The following is an 18,765-nucleotide window of genomic DNA, read 5'->3' as shown; positions in this document are numbered from 1 at the left end:
TCTGCCACTGTTGCCCACCCTAACTACGAATGCAAACCGTTCACGCCACATCTGGAAACCAATTGCTTTTAAGATGAGGGGGACAAAACTATCGAGGAGGGCTGCAAACTTTACAGTGTGAGAATTCGCCGGGTGCGTTTCCGGGGTTGCCGCCCACCATTGTTCTGCACTTCGGTGTCATGGTGAAGAAAATCTGACTCATTCGTTGAGATTGCAAACCAGTCTTTGGGGCTGGAGTTTTGTGCTGAACCTTTCTCAGACAGTCAGTAAACGTCGAGCAGGAGCAGGGCTGCAGTCCCGACCAGCTGTCACCGTGTGTGGGCAGGGAGAGACTGACTCCCAGTGGGTGGGACGCCCGCAGCGTGCGCGAGGAGCACCTGCTGCCTCGAGACAACCGGCCTCCGCTGCTAACTCTGCAAGGCGGTGAGGAAAATCGCAGGGGAATGGCGCAAAGCCTGGAGAGCTTCATCGACTCGCTCGATCCCACCACTCTTCCCAGAATAATGCAGATCCAGTCTGGGATTTACTTCCAAGGTAACGGCTAGATTTTAGACGGTGTGTTTTTCCGCTTCACTGAGACTTATTCATTCCTTTATTCAGTTATGTTTAATTTATTGTAATGCTTCAGAGTTGACCCCCCCCCCCCCCGGCGGCGCCTGAAACCTTTCAGTGCCGCAGACTTCAGTGCAACAAACTTCACTGCGCCGGAGTGTTAAGTTTTGCTGGCTTAAATTTCCGATTGTCTCAAAATAGCTGTCAATTCAACCACGTTGAGTCTGATTGCTCACCTTTCGTATTTCTAAACTTCTGTCCGTCAGATACAGTTAACCAGAGAAACTCGTGAAATGTCACAATGCTCACAGCAACGCTTACTTTACACAAATGTACCTTGTGTGGGTGACACTTTAAGGCATGGTTGACTTTTTGCACCATTTAAATGCATTGTTCAGTTCGAATCCACGTTTTTATCCAGAGAAGCTTTGCTCAAAGTTCGATGGTTTGCTAAATTCTACGGAGGTTTATTTACGAATGTATTTAAAACTTAATCTGGCGAACAGTTGGAAAATAAGGCAGCATTTTGTCTTTTATTGTTGTTTTAACGTTTATTATCTGTAAATGTTCAGTAAAATCCGGTAATACCGGTATATATTTGGAAGAGGGTGATTGTAACATTTCAGTCACTTCACGCTGACCTAATGCTGTCAAGACTGGTTTGAACAGTGGTATTTTGCTTATATAGTCCAATAAAGTCCGATTCAAGAAACAATTCTCATAAACACCAATTAATGTCAATAATGTCACAAGATTTTATTTAACAGAGTCAGCCAAGCAAAAAATGCATACCATATCTCAACCTGAGAGAAGTATGCACACGTGGGTATTGCTATTCACTAATAACACTGCATATACTGTACATTGGGAGAAGGATTGCCTCAATGTATTATGTGTAGCAAAATTAGAAATCTATTCTTTGTTAGAGGATCTTGTTATGCCTTCTGCAGGGGGAAATCTTCTCCCTGTATTCATTCATACCTTCAAATGTGGGTACTGTAGTCAACTGGTGTGGCCAATCAACAGTTCTGAAACTACTCTGTTATGCCATCGAAATGTTGCCCTTTCAAGGTTCCCAGCTCCTCGTTGTTTCTGTGCGCTGTCCTTTGCTAGGGGTCAATACTTCTCTGGAGCTTGATCTCAGTTTCTTGAACATTTGCACCTAGATATTTCTCAGCTGCTGACCTCCAAGCTTTGATGCAGCCGTTCTCCGAGTCGCCAGTGTTTCTGCGCAACCCGTTTTCCAGTACAGTACAACAATCCATGTTCCTGTGCAGCCAACTCCCATATGCATTTTGGTGGAAGTCTTTGGTGTTTCTCCGTGACCTTCTCTCCAGTTCCCTGGTATTTCAGTACAGTCTGTTCACCGTGTATCCAATAGTGCTAAGTATGCGGCCTACTCCCTATTGTTTACCTGCAACTTGACCCCAAACGTGACCGTTAATGTGAGAGAACCAGAAGCTTAAAATTACCTGACAACATTTCTCCTTATGACAGTTGTCTAGATATGGATATCAATGTCTTGAAGCAATGTGTTTTGGTGAAGAGGGTTTCACTAAAGTTCATCAAATCGCTACAGTTCAGAAGGTGGCCATTTGTCCCATCAAGTCTGCACCCACCCGCTAAAAGAGCACCCTACCTTTGGACACTACGGGGCAATTTAGCATGGCCAATCCACCTGACCGTCGCATCTTTGGACTGTGGGGGGCAACCGCAGCACCCGGAGGAAACCAAGCAGACATGGGGAGCATGTGTAAACGCCACACAGTCACCCAAGGTCAGATTCGAACCCCGGTCGCTGGCGCTGTGAGGCAGATTTCCCGAGTCAGTGGTTGGCTTGCTGTTTTTTTTCTGTGAATTTTGCACTGGTTTTATAGTCTGCATTCGCAATTATTATGATGTATTCTTTGAAACTGGCCATTTTAAAAACCCTTAACTTTGAAGAAGATTATGGCGCATTATGAAAAATTATTCGACAACTCTTTTCCTAACTGAAAGTATCAAGTTAAGTTCTTTGTAGCAATATCAATATTAATCCATTCCATTGAAATTTGTTTTCAGATTATTAGCAATGTTTTTTTCTTGTAATGCAATAAATATAAGGTGGAAGAAATTTTGCACGCACTTAAATGGAAACAGGTGATTTCACAGTTTAAAACAAAATCAATGCTAATGAATCATTATTGTTTTTTGTTGGACGGACTTTTATCTTTGAGTTTCTCTTTCCCCAACATTCTGACTGGAAACCAATAAGTTACCAAGAAAAATAAGAAATAAAATTCCCTTTCCCACCCACACAGCTTTTGTATTTCTGCATTGATTCTTAAATGCATTTGTTTATCTGAAACAACAATCGAATTCTATTCCATGATTTACTTCTTGCTGTTTCACAATGGAAAAAAATGTTCAGTTGTGCTTGAAGTGACTGTGATATTTAACCAACGTGCCCGTGCATGATGTCACATTTGAAAATAGTTTTAAAATGATTGAGAATCACAGATACTAAATATATTTCAAGCATTTATGCCAATTAAACCTAAACTGCTAATAAATTACTGCCATTTGCTTAATTCCGACAGGCAGGCCCAATGATCATTGATTTCTGGCAGGTTTTCTTTCCTTGACTCCGGATACCAAGAAATCTACTAATTCAGCTCAGACTGAGATTTGATTTTAGGATCTTCCAGGCTTGTGTTGCCAAACTACTGATTGGATGAAATTGAAGGGTTTTATTTATTCTGTTGGAAAATATCTTCTGTAATTATTAGGTTTGCTAAATAGTTTAGCAACAACCTTTTGTGCAACTGACAAATACTTTTGTTTGCAAACTCTTTGGAGGCCATTGTATTTTCAGTGGACTCATGCCTACATTATTGGACTACTTAAATCTGGGGACAATTTGGCTCTCCTCATCAGATGTTTCAACTTTACAAACTTGTGACCCCTTGAATTAAGCCTCAGGCACCAAGAGTGCATGCTAGGAGTTGGGGCAGCGAGTTCAGCAGGTTGCGCTGACATTTTATTCCACTTAAATTCCACATGTGCCTATAACATTGAAGCCTCTTGATTGGGATTCAAGATCATTTTAGAAGAATCTTATGTCAGTAACATTTATTTTCCCTAAATTACCTTGTTCAACTGAAAATACTTCAACATGGTATCCAGAGACATTGGGGTAATTACTTTGGAATTGCCGCTTTAAACATGTAGAAGCATATAACAAACAACCTCCTTTAAATTTCAGTTTACAAGGCCAGAATTGTCTACAATTTATCTATATCTATACATGTTCTTCCCCAATGCTTCAAATGTTTCTTTCTTTACAGAGTATAGATAACTGTTTCAACATTTTCCAATGTTAACCTCATTCATAAGAAGTTGTTTTTAAAATATTTTCCTGGTTTAACAGTCCCTATTGCATGTAATACCGCACCTACTCTCCTGTGAAAAGAATTATCACTGTTCCAGTATTTGATCATGCTGATTATTTTTTTCTGGCTTTGAATTTATCTTTCCCTCTTTCGGCATCATCATATCCATTCTTTGACTAAAGAGCAAACCCTCCCAATAGAGCTCTTGAATTAGCTACTCGAAAGTGGATGGCTTCAGCCCTAAGACAGTTGCTCTCTTTGTATACAGACAGCTGTACTAGATTTTTAAAAAGCTGAAAATTGACCTTGTACAATTAAATCTTCCTGTAACCCGTGTACTTATACACTAAGTTGCCCTGATTTGCACATTAGCTTTAAAAAGGTCACAACATAAAGTTCCTTGTTTGAAGATGCTTAGAATATTTACAATCTGATCGGCATTGTTTAAAGATCAAAAATGTTCAGTAACATCTATCCAAACATAACGCAGCGGCTTCTCTCTTTACTTGGGCCAGGATGCAAGTCTTCCTGCTGGATGTAAGGGTACAAAGTAAAAATCATTTGGTAATTACTGATTTCTAATTGAAAATGATGATCAAATACATTGGGCATTGTTTCATAAACACTAATGGTTTAATCCTATTTTTACCTTGTGCTTTTTATATTAGCTTTTTTGCATCCTTGCTCAAGGTGACATTTTCAATTTTCACTTTTTGAACCCAATTTCTAGTTCACAAGAATCAGTTGTATGAAATTTACCATGATTCACAAATTAGCACTGAATTAGCAATAAAAACAGAAAATATAAAATATTTCTGCACAATTTGCCATACCACCCCTATACTAAGTATGGAAAAAATATTAACTTACTTTCCATTCATGATCCAGGGCCTTGGTGAGACCAGACCTGGAGCAGTTGATACAGTTTTGTTCTCCTTACTGAAGGTAGGATATACTTGCCTTAGAGATGGTGCAATGAAGGTTCCCTATGTTGATTGTTACAGTTAGGGTAATTGTCCCATGAGGAGAGATTGACTAAAATGGGCCTACATTCCTTAGAGTTTCGAATTGAAATAATTAAAATTATTATGGATTTAACAGGGTAGGTGACATGAGAATGTTTCCCTTTTTTTGGGAGTTTTGAACTCGGGAATACAGTCTCAGGATAAGTCTGAGATAAGGTGAAATGTCTTCACTCAAAGGTTGCAAATATTAAGGATTCTCTATTTCAGAGACCTGTGAGTCCTCAGTTGTTGAGAATATTCAAGTCAGAGTTCAGTAGATTTTTTCATTTTAAATAAATCAAGGTGCATGGCGAAAGTGCGGAAAGGTGGATTTGTAGCAGCAGGTGAGCCATGATCTTAGTGAAGAGCAGTGTCGACTCAAAGGCCAGAATGGTCTGCTTGTGCTCCTATTTCCTATGGTCAAAGAGTGACCATAAAAATACTGGAAATGGTGTTTGAGGCTGTTAGGTGTCGCTTAGGTTGGACTGAGCTATGATGTTGTGTAGTAGAATAGTCTATCACTGTCAATGGGCACACAGACAAGGATGGTCACCTCTGCGAGGTACTGGAGATTTGTTGACGTACCATGTAATTGCAACTGGCAGAATTTATTTTTTAGATTGAGCAGTTACACTAAATGTAATTGTCAGATTTTTTTTGTCTCGAGTTACTAAATTGGGTTTGGTAATTTTGGGTACCTTCGTTGGAATAGAATCATCGAATCCCTATGGTGCAGAAAAGCCATTCAGCCCATCGACTCTGCACCGACCCCTGAAAGAACACTCCACCTAAACTCACTCCCTTGTCCTATCCCAATAACTCCTTAACCACACCTACACACCTTTTTTGCACATTAAGGGGCAATTTAACATGGCAAATCCAACTAACCCTCAAATTGTTGGGAGGAAACCAGAGCACCCGAGGGAAACCCACGCAGACACGGGAGAATGTGCAAACTCCACACACACAGTGACCCAAGGCCGGACTTGAACCCGGGTCCCCGGTGCAATGAGGCAGCAGTGCTAACCACTGTGCCATTGTAGTAGGTTGGTAATATTTCTAATTTGATTTACTAAAATATATTAATGTGAAAATGACTTATTTGATTAATTTCTGAAGCTTGCTTCCAGGGTATTTGAAACTATTTTGCCACTGCCAGCTTCCAATGGGTGAAAGCTGATTTTTTTTTAATGAACCAATCCTGGGCAATAAATTAACATACAGACAAAGGGTTTCTGGTTTGGATGCAATTTGTGATTCATAAGCAAATTGCACTCAAAATTGCAAGTTTTCAGAAGTTATTTTCTCAACTTTCAGTTTAAACCCATTTTCATTTTACCAATATATAATCTTCCATGAACATGGGCAGTCAGGTGTCTTAGAAAGTAATCAGAAACAGACCAGAGTTGCTGAGACTTGATTTGAGCAGGATATAATTGATGCTTGAAATTTCTCACTGGTTTGTTTGATTTCAGATGGTTTACTCTGAAAAACCAGCACAGCCTGTCAGAAACACTTTCTCTTAAACTGTGTTAATTTTTATATTTATACTGCTATAATATCAGTTAAAATGAACAGTGCAACTCCCTGTCTATTTGGAGTTTCTGTCAAAAGAGATGGGACAATTATATGCAGCCCTGATTTTCAGATCCATGCTTTTGAGCACAAGGGATTGCTGAATTAACTGTATAGCGTATTACTCTGTTTTGGCAGTTTGATATTATAATGTAAAAGGCATTGATGTTGGAAACCCATGTACCTTTAATCCCCGCGTGCATGCTAAAATCTGCCTGCTGCTGATATGTTCTAGCATCTGCACCTTCAGATTTCTGGTTATTCATTCATTGGGAAAACTGGTGTCCCTCATGTCCAGGAAAAATACTGGCAACCTTCCTAGTCACCCCATTTATAAGGGATGGCAGGCATTCAGTAAATTATTTTCAAATTTCAGATCTTTTGTTGGAGTTATGGTAGGAATGTGTGAAGGAATCAAAGTATCTTCAGTTGAATAAAGTTTATTATATGTTGTTACTGTCGCATGTGCAGCATGGTTTACAATTAACAATTTATTTATAAAAAATCTTTTTTTACAGCAGCCAATTATTTTTTTCCAATTAAGGGGCAATTTAGCATGGCCAATCCACCTGACCAGCACATCTTTGGGTTGTGGGGGTGAAACCCACGCAGACATGGGCAGAATGTGCGAATTCCACACGGACAGTGACCCAGGGCCGGGATTCGAACCCAGTTCCTCAGCGCCGCAGTCGCAGTGCTATATACTGCGCCACATGCTGCCCTCCAATTAGCAGTTTAAACCAACTGACAGAACTGTATTCTCTTTTAATGTTGTGTGATAAAAGATATTGGGGGAGGGGAATTGGATGACAGATGATGTGAGTTCCAGCAACATTTTGATAATTGTACTCGTAACTTGGACTACACCAGTAGAATACTTTTCTCTTGAGGACCCAGGTTCGAACCCCGGCCCTGGGTCACTGTCGGTGTGGAGTTTGCACATTCTCCCCGTGTCTGCGTGGGTTTCACCCCCACAACCCAAAGATGTGCAGGATAGGTAGATTGGCCATTCTAAATTGCCCCTTAATTGGAAAAAATAATTGGATACTCTAAATTTAAAATAAAAAAATAAAGAAAATAATAAAAAAGAATACTTTTCTCTTCACTGCCTTGAACTTGTAGATTCACATCGGCAGCAACATTGACCCTGCCATTTTGGACCAATTTGAAAATGTCGATTTTTGTTTTGCCCTGTGAATGAGGGCAGTAATAGAACAAACGTGCTTTTTTTTTTACCATGTGACAGTGAATTAGCATGAGTGGGATCCTCCGCCCCGGGGTGCGGCCCGCCTCTGCCGGCAGCGGGATTCTCCATCCCATCAGCCAGCCAATAGGGTTTCATATTGTGGGCAGCCCCACACCGTTGGGAAATCCCTGGGCATGGATGCGCTGCCGGTGCAGCGGACAATCTCAACAGCGGAGAATCCAGCCCCATATTTGTGCTTTTTCCTCTCATGTTCCAACTGTAGATCCTTGTGTGAAAGAAGTTTAGACTGTCTCAACCCTGTTTCTAGTGGGAGGTGCACTTAATGGCACAGAAATCTATACAACTGTGGGACAATTAGGGCGAGACCATTCAGGAGAGAGTTAGGAAGAACTTCTTCATGCAAAGAATGGTAGAGGTTTGGAACTCTCCCACAAACAGCAGTTGAAGCTAGAACAGTTAATTTTAAATCTGAGATAGATATAGATCATAGAATTTAGGGTGCAGAAGGAGGCCATTGGGCCCATCGAGTCTGCACCGGCTCTTGGAAAGAACAGCCTACCCAAGCCCACATCCCCACCCTATCCCCATAACCCAGTAACCCCACCCAACCCAACACTAAGGGCAATTTTGGACACTAAGGGCAATTTAGCATGGCCAATTCACCTAACCTGTACATCTTTGGACTGTGGAAGGAAACCAGAGCACCCAGAGGAAACCCACGCACACACGGGGAGAACGTGCAGACTCCGTACAGACAGTGACCCAAGCCGGGAATGGAACCTGGGACCCTGGAGCTGTGAAGCAATTGCACTAACCACTATGCTACCGTGCTGCCCATATTTTTGTTAAGCAAAGATATGAAGTGATATGGGGCCAAAGGCAGGTGTGTGGAGTTAGGCCACAGATCAGCCATGATCTCATTGAATGGTGGGACAGGCTCAAGCGGCTGAATAGCCTACTCTGTCCCTACGTTCCTAATTGGCAGTATTATTCAGTTGTGATTGAGTTTGGGGTTTGGGGGCATGGCAAGAGAATATCGCTGCACATCTGGTCCTGCTCTGACAGGTGAATGACAAATGAATATGTTCAGCTGAATATGTTTATCTGAAGATGTTGCACACACACAAATGGCAGGAAATTATTCTAGTCTCAGTGGGCACAGATATTCACCAAAAAAACAAAATCTATTAAATGAGACAAACATAACCTAAATCAATGATCAATTATGAATGAAAAGAAGCCAAATGAATATACTGTACTGGTAAAATTAAAATGGTTATAAAATTATCTTTGAAAAAAACAAGACTCCATGGAGGAATGACATGGAATATGAAAAAAAAAATATCTATCAACTGGAATAGGTATTAAGCAGCCTAGACGTTATATTTGTGATATAAGCTCAACACTGCATTAAGATAACTGACAGGCAAATGTCGAATGAATACATTATGCACTTATCTGATAATGTGCCAACTGATATTTCTAGCCTCATTTAAAAAAAAAAATTCCAAACATATTCAAAAATACAAAAAGGAATAATCTGGGGAACACTCTCCACAGTTCACAATTTTACAGTGTGTACAAATTTTCCCCCTTTTTCACTCCCCTTAATTCAAACTTAATCGTCTCAAACCGGAGGAAGTCGTACAGGTTCCCTAGCCAGGCGTTGTCGGCCACCATTCCAGCAAAGTTCTTTGCCAGGCAACCAGAGCGGGGAAGGCCACAACATTGACATTCCTCCTCTACATCAGTTCCAGCATTTCCGATGTCCAAAAGATCGCCACCATTGGATCTGACCTCTGCCCCCACAATCTTTGATAGCTTCCCGAACACTCCCACCCAGTATCTCTCTAATTTATCACACCCCCAGAACATATGTGGGTGGTTTGCTGGTCTTGGCCCACACTTTTCACATGCATCTGCTACCCCTGGAAGAACCCACTCATCCTTGCCCGAGTTATGTGCACCCTGTGTATCACGTTAAACTGTATCAAATTCATCCTCGCACACAAGGAGGTTGAATTTACCCTGCACAGCGCCTCACTCTACACTCCCCAACCTATCTCCCTCCCCCCTAACCCCCCTCCATTTCTCCGGTATATGTCCCCAATCCTACCCTCCCCTTCCACTTCCGGAAGCAGAAACTGTTCCAATAGGGCATACTTCGGCAGCCTGGGAAACACTTTCCACACCTTCCATGCAAAGTCCCTCACTTGTACATACCTAAATTCACTTACCTTTGGGAGCTCTACTCTTTCCCACAGCTCTTCCAGACTTGTAAACCTCTCCTCCAAATATAACTCCCTCACCCTCACCAGCACGGTAGCATTGTGGATAGCACAATCGCTTCACAGCTCCAGGGTCCCAGGTTCGATTCCAGCTTGGGTCACTATCTGTGCGAAGTCTGCACATCCTCCCCGTGTGTGCGTGGGTTTCCTCCGGAGACTCCGGTTTCCTCCCACAGTCCAAAGATGTGCAGGTTAGGTGGATTGGCCATACTAAATTGCCCTTAGTGTCCAAAATTGCCCTTAGTGTTGGGTGGGGTTACTGGGTTATGGGGATAGGGTGGAGGTGTTGACCTTGGCTAGGACGCTCTTTCCAAGAGCCGGTGCAGACTCGATGGGCCGAATGGCCTCCTTCTGCACTGTAAATTCTATGTAAAAAAAACCCCCACCTCTTTCCATATCCTGCATCATACTGCTCCCTGTGCCAGTGTGGGTCCCCTCTGGGTGCTCCGGTTTCCTCCCACAAGTCCCAAACAGATGCTGTTAGACAATTTGGATATTCTATTTCTCTTCTGTGTACCCGAACAGGCACCAAAATGTGGCGACTAGGGGTTTTGCACAGGAATTTCATTGCGGTGTTAATGTAAGCCTACCTGTGACAATAAAGATGATTATTATAGATAGCCAAGAGGTTGAAATTCATGGCGCCGTGTTCTCGGATCCCGAATCGGCCTCCGACATGGACGGCCAGTCATAGGAAGATTCGGATCTACAGCCATTGACTCCATTGTCGATGTCCTTTCCCTCTCCTCCTCCGACACCAGCCCCATTGGTCCAGCCTCTAGCATGGTATGTAAGCACCATTCACGGATCAGGAATGTGCTTCCTGAGCCTGTCCTTTCAACACCGGAGTGCTGACAGCAGGCAAAATGGACAAAGAGTCCCAGGGATTGGTCAGAGAACATGGTCATTTCTCAGGACTTGGTGGGGGAGGGGTGTTATGACCCCCTGGGAAGTAAGTGAGTGTGCACCATCCAATTCCCATTAACTCATAATGAGTATGAAGTTCCCTGGTATTTGGGGGTGGAGCTTCCCCCTTAAGGCTCCACTGGATAAAACCCCCAGCCTGGGTGCAGGTTGGGAAAGGTGACCCTTCGGAGCTGAGTAGTCTATCTCAATAAATCTCTTTCGTTGTATCTACCATGCGTCCTATGCGTGTTTCCCGCCTGTCGGATTCTAGAGTGACCTCCCTTTTGCACTTTATTGGGTTTTCTTGGGCACAAAGCTTGGCTGACAGAACTGTTGAAGAGGTGTTCTAGGTCTCACATCATTCTCCAGTCTGACTACTGGCAAGACACCCCAGGGAAAGGTTACCTAGAGAATCTTCTCTCAGACTCCCACTAACTGGAGGGTTGGCAGAATTCCTGGGACAGCTGATAACAGGTTTAAAAACTTAAATTCCACGTCCCTCTGGTCAAGGATGCATGGTACCTAATTTTGACACTGTCTTCAATACTCCAGCCTTTGCCATTACTAGGAGGATTACCTACCTGCTGGAGGATTAGCCTGTGTTGGATACCTTCCCAGGTATTTTAAATAGTTTGGACCATATTAAATTTCAGTGATTCTGAAGCTTATTAGAAGCAGCATTCTTCTTTCATGGAATCTGTGCGCTCTTGTCCATGCCTAATTGCCTTTGAACATTTCTGAAGGCTGCTAAGAGTCAACTACATTGTTGTGGATCTGGAGGCCAGCCAAGGTAAGGATGGAAAATCTCCTTCCCAAAAGATGTGTTTTTACAGCAATCGACAATAGTTTCATGCATTATGGCATCCCACTTGACATGGATTCGCGACACAATTGGAATTAACTATTTTCTCTCAGAAAGTTATCCAAAATCTTTGGTCTATAGCTGTCCAATGACAACAGTCACCAGGTTTGTAAGTTTAAGCACAATTAATTTTTATTCATAACAATAACTATAATTAAATATGCAGAAAATACAACTGGTTAACTATTATGTAATTCCTAACCCCCCTTTTTTAACTCGCCCCACCCTGTACACATACACAAGCCAGACAAACAGAGAGGGGAAAGAGGGATGTAAAAGAAAATAAAGTAAAAAAGAGAAAAAGTTCCTGTTTCAGATGGACATCTTCCAGTACATCTTTTAGTCTAAGCCTTCAGTTGAAGGTTATTATTTTCCATCTGTAACGCTTTTCACTGAAGATTCATCAGGAACTTGAGACTCCTCTGCAGATTCAGAAACAAGCAGGCAGGAAACATTTTTGGAGAGAGTGCAACTCACAGTTTCTTCTCTGTGTCCAGGAGAGTTCTGTTTCCTAGGTCCTCTGAAAACCTTGCACCTGATTGATGACAATCACTGTCTGTCACCAGGCAGAATATGGTCTTTGGTCCATCCATTGGCCACCAGCCAACAAATCAAACCAAATCTTTCTGACCTCTTGGGTGCGAGAAAGTTTGAGTTATTCTGTTTAAAAATCTAATTTCTTCACAGCACAGTGTACTGTTTTGCGACTTTTGAGTTCCTCACTTCCTCTACTCGACTAAAAGATACATGTCCATTAAATATCAATGGACCAAAAATGATAATGACAAAGTAAAATAAAGGGAAATAAGAGAATCAACAGGAAGAGTCCTTACATACGGTCACCATTACTGAGACTAATGTTATATTTATATTCCAGACTTAATTGAATTTAAATTCCACCAGCTGCCTTGGTTGATTTGAACTCATGTCCCCAATGTATTAGCCTGGCCTCTGCATTACTAATCTAGTGATGTTACCATATTGTTGAATCCCCTACCATCAACATCTTGTTGAACCATTACAGCCTCTGCACTATCTACAAGGCAGAGGTCAGGAATGTGCTGGAATACACTCCATTTACCTGGACAAGTGCAACTCCAACAATACTCGAGAAGCTCACCTTCATCCAGGACTTAACCAACCTGTCTGAACTGCACCCATTCATCACCCTAAACCTCACTCCTTCCACCACCGATGCAGAGTGGCAGCACTATGTACAATACGCAAGGTGTGCTGCAGCAAGTTGCCACGGTTTTGTTCACAGAATGTTCCAAGCCCGTGACCTCTGCAACCTGGAAAGACACGGGCAGCAGACACATGAGAACACCGTCACTTGCAAGTTCCACTCCAACACCATTCTGACTTGGAACTATATCCCCATTCCTTCACTGTCACTGGGTCAATTTCGTGGATCACCCTTCTTACCAGCACGATAGTGTACTTAACATCAAATGGACTGCAGCTCACCACCGTATTCTCAAGGGCAATTAGGGATGGCCAACAAACGCTGACCTTGCCAGTGATACATTGTGACACAGATCAGCATGGCAATAAGAAAACAACCCGAGCACTAGGCTTTATTGCTAGAGGGATAGAATTGAAAAGTAGGAAACTTATGCTAAACATGTTAGCGAACCTTGGCTAGACTGCAGTTAAAATGCTACATACAGTTTGGTCACCGTATTATAAAAAGGATATAGAGGCAGTGGAGAGAGTGCAGAGAAGACTTACAAGGATGATACCAGAAATGCGTATGTATCAGGAAAGGATCAACAGACTGGTTCTCTTTCTCTTGAAAAAGAATGCTGGGGAATGACCAAATGGAGGTATTTATACTTACAAAAGATTTTGATACAGTGGAGTGGATACATAGAATATTTCCTGTCGTGGGGAAGAGCACAACGAGCAATAAAAGACAGTAATCAAGAAATCCAATGGGGAATTCTAAACAAACATCTTCATCCAAAGAGTAGTGACAATGTGGAACTCGTTACCACGGAGTGTTTGAAATGAATAGTTGGAAAAACTAAACAAACTGGAGGGGCAAGGAAATAGATGGTCTCAACGGTTGATTTATATGAGAACAGATGGGTGGACTGGTTGGGCTGAATGTCCGGTTTCTGTAACCCACGTTAAAAATGAAGAAGTGAAATATACTCAATTAAAAGAACATAGAGGGCTAAAAATTTGATGATATCATGTTTTGGACACAGTGTGGCAATACATGAGTACTCAATACTGGATCAAGGTGATGCTTATCTCAGTGGTTCTGCTAAAATGGAGGTACATTCTGGCTGCAACAGATCATAGAATCAGAGAATTTATAGTGCATGAGGCCATTCGGCCCATCGATTCTGCACCGGCTCTTGGAAAGAGTGCCCTACTCAAGCCCACATCTCCACTCTATCCCAGTAACCCCATCCGACATGAAGGGCAATTTTGGACACTAAGGGCAATTTAGCACGGCCAATCCACCTAACGCATCTTTGGACTGTGGGAGGAAACGAGAGCACCCGGAGGAAACCCACATACACATGGGGAGAACCTGCAGACTCCGCACAGGCAGCGACCCAAGCTGGGAATCGAATCTGGGACCCTGGAACTGTGAAGCAATTGTGCTAACCACTATGATACCGTGCTGCCGAGTGGAACTATCTCTAAAAGCATTTCTGAAAAGAAATAAAATCTCTAATGGTGTAACAGGCCACAGAGAGGACTCCCTGAACATCAATTTAAAGAGCCTTGCTTTGAGAACCTGGCTACAGTGCCACACAAATATCAGTGAACTTACCTGAGTGGTCAAGTTCAGTGACTGCATCTCCAAATTAAATCTCCCCTTACTGCACCACCAATCTCACACCACTTAATACATCCTTCATCAACCATCTCTAGCAATCAGGGCTCATGCCTAAAATTCACATGCTCACGCATTTATCATTGCATCTGACCTCACGGCCATATCTTGCAGCTTCCACACATTGCCAGTTAAGGCAGGCTCATTACCAAAACACATTGGGCAGGATTTTTCCCACTCTGCCACCCGAATACACAATTGGGAACCCGTAACCGCCGATCACCGCAGTTCCACAGCCATTTAACGTTCTACCGTTAATTGACTGGAGATGGTACCCCGTCCCTCCATCCTGATGACAATATGTTTCCTGCTTCATGCACCTTCTGAATTCCCATTTTACACACTCTGCCATAAGTACCGAAAATGTGACCGTGGACTTCCTGCTTTCCACGTACTTTCCACCCACTCCAACTTCCCACCCGTTCCTCATTTATGCTTTCATTGCCACCTGACTAATGAATGTAGCCAGTCGGGAATGAGCAAGTGATACATGTTTGATAAAAAAAACACCACTACGTAATACTGGCACTATGAGTAAATTGGAGGGCAATATAGAGGTGGGCTCAGCACAGGTCACTGACTGGACATTAGTAGCAGGGGGAAGACTTGAGGAAAGGGTAGTGAATGTGCTAGCTCCCCAGAAGCCGAGGTCACAGGCAAGTTCTTCTACAGATGATTTGGGTAAAGACTTTGATAGGGCAGGCTGACCAACAAAGATAAAGAGATGCTTTCTTTAGTTGTAGGCCAGCCATAAAATCAGTTGCTATGGCCACTGAGCATGGAATGGTCCAGCTACACCTTGAAACAGGGCTTTGCCCAGAGTTTTGAGGCAATTCTAAGGAACAGTGGTGTCCAACTTGCAGGTGCAGCACCTGATAACCAGAGTTTCTGCATTAATCAAAACACAGGCAGAAGCTACCCAATATTTCAGACTGAGGTCATGAGATCAACTTGCTGTCAGGAAAGGCTAGATTGATGCCATACAGGCTCAGACTACTGCCATTGTTACGATACCAATTCTCAAAGCGGCTTTCAGCATTTCATAGCAGACCAACAATTAGCTCCCCAGCAGGTTACAAGGGTTTCTGAGGCACTGCCACCGGGAATGGTAGTGGGGCATGATGCAAGAACCTGCTGTCCTCTCTCAGGACAGCATTCATCTTTCTACCACTGTCATTCTGTATCCCTGCTAATGCCTGTGAGCCAGCCAGCCCAGACTGCTTTTGCCCATGTTGTGGTGGTGCAGTCAAAGCTGGGCCCTGTAGATTCAAATGCTTCTCAAGGTCATCCTGAAAGGCCATCTGTGCAACCACACAGGTGTAACTCAGGAGCCTTCCAGTACGCATGCTGCAGCCACTGGGGTAAACTGTGTAGGTGTTGCAGGACAGGCAAAGGCAACCACAAGACAGGCACTATGGGAAAGCAAAAGTTGAATTCATTTATTTGTCTAATTAGAAGTTTTATCTGATAAACATATTATGGAATAGTCTGCAATGGAAAAGTTTATTAGAGCTTCTGTGATGTGGGGTTATTTTCAATGAAACCAAGTCCTCATTAACCATTTAAGGTCTGCCTGGTGAGCGTATCCTGGATGCCTCCTCTTCCTCCTCTTACTGAAGGAGGGGCATACTTGCATTGGTAACAGTTCAAAAAGATTCACTAGGCTGATTCCCAGGATGAAGGGTAAATCTGAGGAAAAGTTAAGTAGGTTGGTGCTATATTGATTGGAGCTTAAAAGAATGATAAGTGATCTTATTGAAATACATTAAGATTCTGAGGCTTGACATGGTAGACACAGAGAACCTTTCCCTCTTGGCTTTTAAATTTTGGATGGGGTGGGGGAAACACAGTTTGCTGTAACTCTCAGTGGAAAAAAATCATGCTTACAATTTCATGCACTTGAGGGGTTTCATTATATGATCCACAACGTATCATTATCACAGTGTGGAACCTGTCAGTTTACGGTTTGATTGACAGCTCCAAGTGGTGATAAACACTAAGGTGGCATGGGGCCTATAAAGGTCTGGCGACTTCCCAACCTTTACCCCGGTGTGACCTAATTTAAATGCCCCAGACTTGGTGTGACCCTCAAATTAAATTTTGGAGATATGAGAGTTGTTGAGCTGGGGTGGTGGCCTATGGTTGCTGTGCAGGCAGGAGGAGAGCAGAATCAAAATAAAATAAAACAAAACAGCAGGATAGTAACCTACACTATTTAATTATTATAGTGCAAACAAAAAATATGAAAATCACATGTTTTTAAATTTAAACTGTTTTGTAAAGATATTGACCAATTGAAACACTTGGGCTGGCTGCTGCGACAGTCTCTCAAAGGCGGGCACTGTGGTTGATACTGCACATCTAATCCTCAATGTGACATTCAAGGTTGATCAGTATCAAGACTTGGTGAAGATGAGTCTGCTAAAAAAGTAAATCGGGTGTGCTCAAGGCAGGCACTCCCCTCAGCGAACTGCGAGCAAGGAAAGAATCGTGTTCCCAATACATTAGGACCTAGGACATTCCTGAGAGTTCCCACTCCACTGCAGTTGTATTGCACATCACGCGAGAACTGGAGATTTCGAAACACTCACTTCAAAGCACTGCATTGAATGCATAGTCACCGTTTTGATTTAGGAAACAACCAAATTGCACACTGCAAATTCCCAGAAACTGCAATGTGCTAATGAACAGATAATCTCTTTTTGTGATGCTGAGTGAGTTAAAAATATTGTTCAGCGTATTGGGGATAATTCCCCTACTCTCCTTCAAGTGTCATCCACCAGAGCAGGTAGATGAGGCCTTAAGGATTACTGGCTCACCAGAAAGGCAGCACTTCCAATTTCTTTAGTACTGCACTAGAGTGTCAACCTTGATTTTTGTGCTCCCACTCAGGACTAGGAATTGAACCTTGTGACTCAGAGGTGAGGCTGCCAACTGACCAACAGCTGACACTTCAAGTTGCTATTTGAAGCATACAGCAGCCAAATGCTCTTTCCTAAATAAAGCCACCCAGTCTCGGAAACCTGAAATGGTTCACATATAGGGCTGAATTTCCCCCATAGAACTGGGGAACATGAATCAGGATGGATTTTGGGCCCTATACATCTGCAGTATGAAACTGATTAAAGTTAAGATTTTCAAGGATTTTCGAGGATGTAGAAGGAGCTCGCAAGTAAGGTTGCTCCCGCTACAATACTTGGTGTTTGGTTCTTTTCACCCGGTTCCCGGGGGTAATAGGTGGACAAATTCATTCCGTTTGAGAGTCTTTTGGGTGATGATGTCAAACGGCGCAAAAAATATTGGAAAGAAAGTTGTGGGCAGTAGCCCTTCTGAGGAATAGAGCAAGGGGCGGAGACCTGCGGGATTGAAGATGGCAAAGGCAAGCTTGTTGGAGGGGCCACACCTACTACAGTGGATAAGCTGACAGAGGTAGTGGCCGTCGAATTTGAAAGACAATTCGGCAAGCATTTCGAAAGGCAAGGGAGTGAAATGATGAAGGCCCTCAAAAAAATCAGTGGGGGATGATGCATTGGTCCCGATAAAGAAGGCTTTGGGGGAAGACTTTGGACGCAGTGCAGGAGCATTGTGAGGTGTTGTAGGGGGTGGAAGTGACACTATCAGCTGGTCTCACTGGATGTTGTGCTGTGGAGGGTGGAGGACAGGAATGAGGGCCTGAGTGCTAAGATCGAGGATCTGGGGAATAGGGATGGGGCGGTGTCTATCTCGCTAGAAGACTGAGGGGTTGAGGTTAGCTAGTGAACAGGAATGAGGTGGGTGGAGGGGCTGTGGCTTGCTGGACTTATTTAGGTAGGCTTCGATGAGCCAAGAAGGTGCGAATAGAGAGGAGAAGTGGTTGGAGGAGAGAGGGTTTCATTCAAGAGGAAGTGGCTGGGGGATTTCATAGAATTTTTTTTCATACAATTTACAGTGCAGCAGGAGGCCATTCGGCCTATCGAGTCTGCACCGACTCTTGGAAAGAGCACCCTACCCAAGGTCAACACCTCCACCCTATCCCAGTAACCCCACTCAACACTAAGGCCAATTTTGGACACTAAGGGCAATTTATCATGGCCAATCCACCTAACCTGCACATCTTTGGACTGTGGGAGGAAACCGGAGCACCCGGAGGAAACCCACGCACACACG

The 18,765-nt window shown here is 43.1% G+C and overlaps 1 protein-coding gene across 3 annotated transcripts in view; it reads left to right on the top strand.

The window, feature by feature from the left end:
* Nucleotides 1-238: 238 nt before the first annotated feature.
* Nucleotides 239-18,765, top strand: part of themis (thymocyte selection associated) — a 68,026-nt gene continuing 49,499 nt past the window's right edge. For all 3 annotated transcript variants that reach the window (XR_005460968.1, XR_005460967.1, XM_038799785.1), the window contains exon 1: nucleotides 239-534. Coding sequence is in view for 1 of the 3 variants with exons in the window: in XM_038799785.1 (XP_038655713.1) it covers nucleotides 444-534 (91 nt within the window). In the remaining 2 variants the exon portion in view is untranslated. The remainder of the gene's footprint in view (nucleotides 535-18,765) is intronic.

The sequence above is a fragment of the Scyliorhinus canicula genome, chromosome 6 (assembly GCF_902713615.1).
Source record: "Scyliorhinus canicula chromosome 6, sScyCan1.1, whole genome shotgun sequence".
NCBI lineage: Eukaryota > Metazoa > Chordata > Chondrichthyes > Carcharhiniformes > Scyliorhinidae > Scyliorhinus > Scyliorhinus canicula.
Note: the sequence above shows the minus strand (reverse complement) of the source record. Positions and strands in the feature narration are given on the sequence as shown.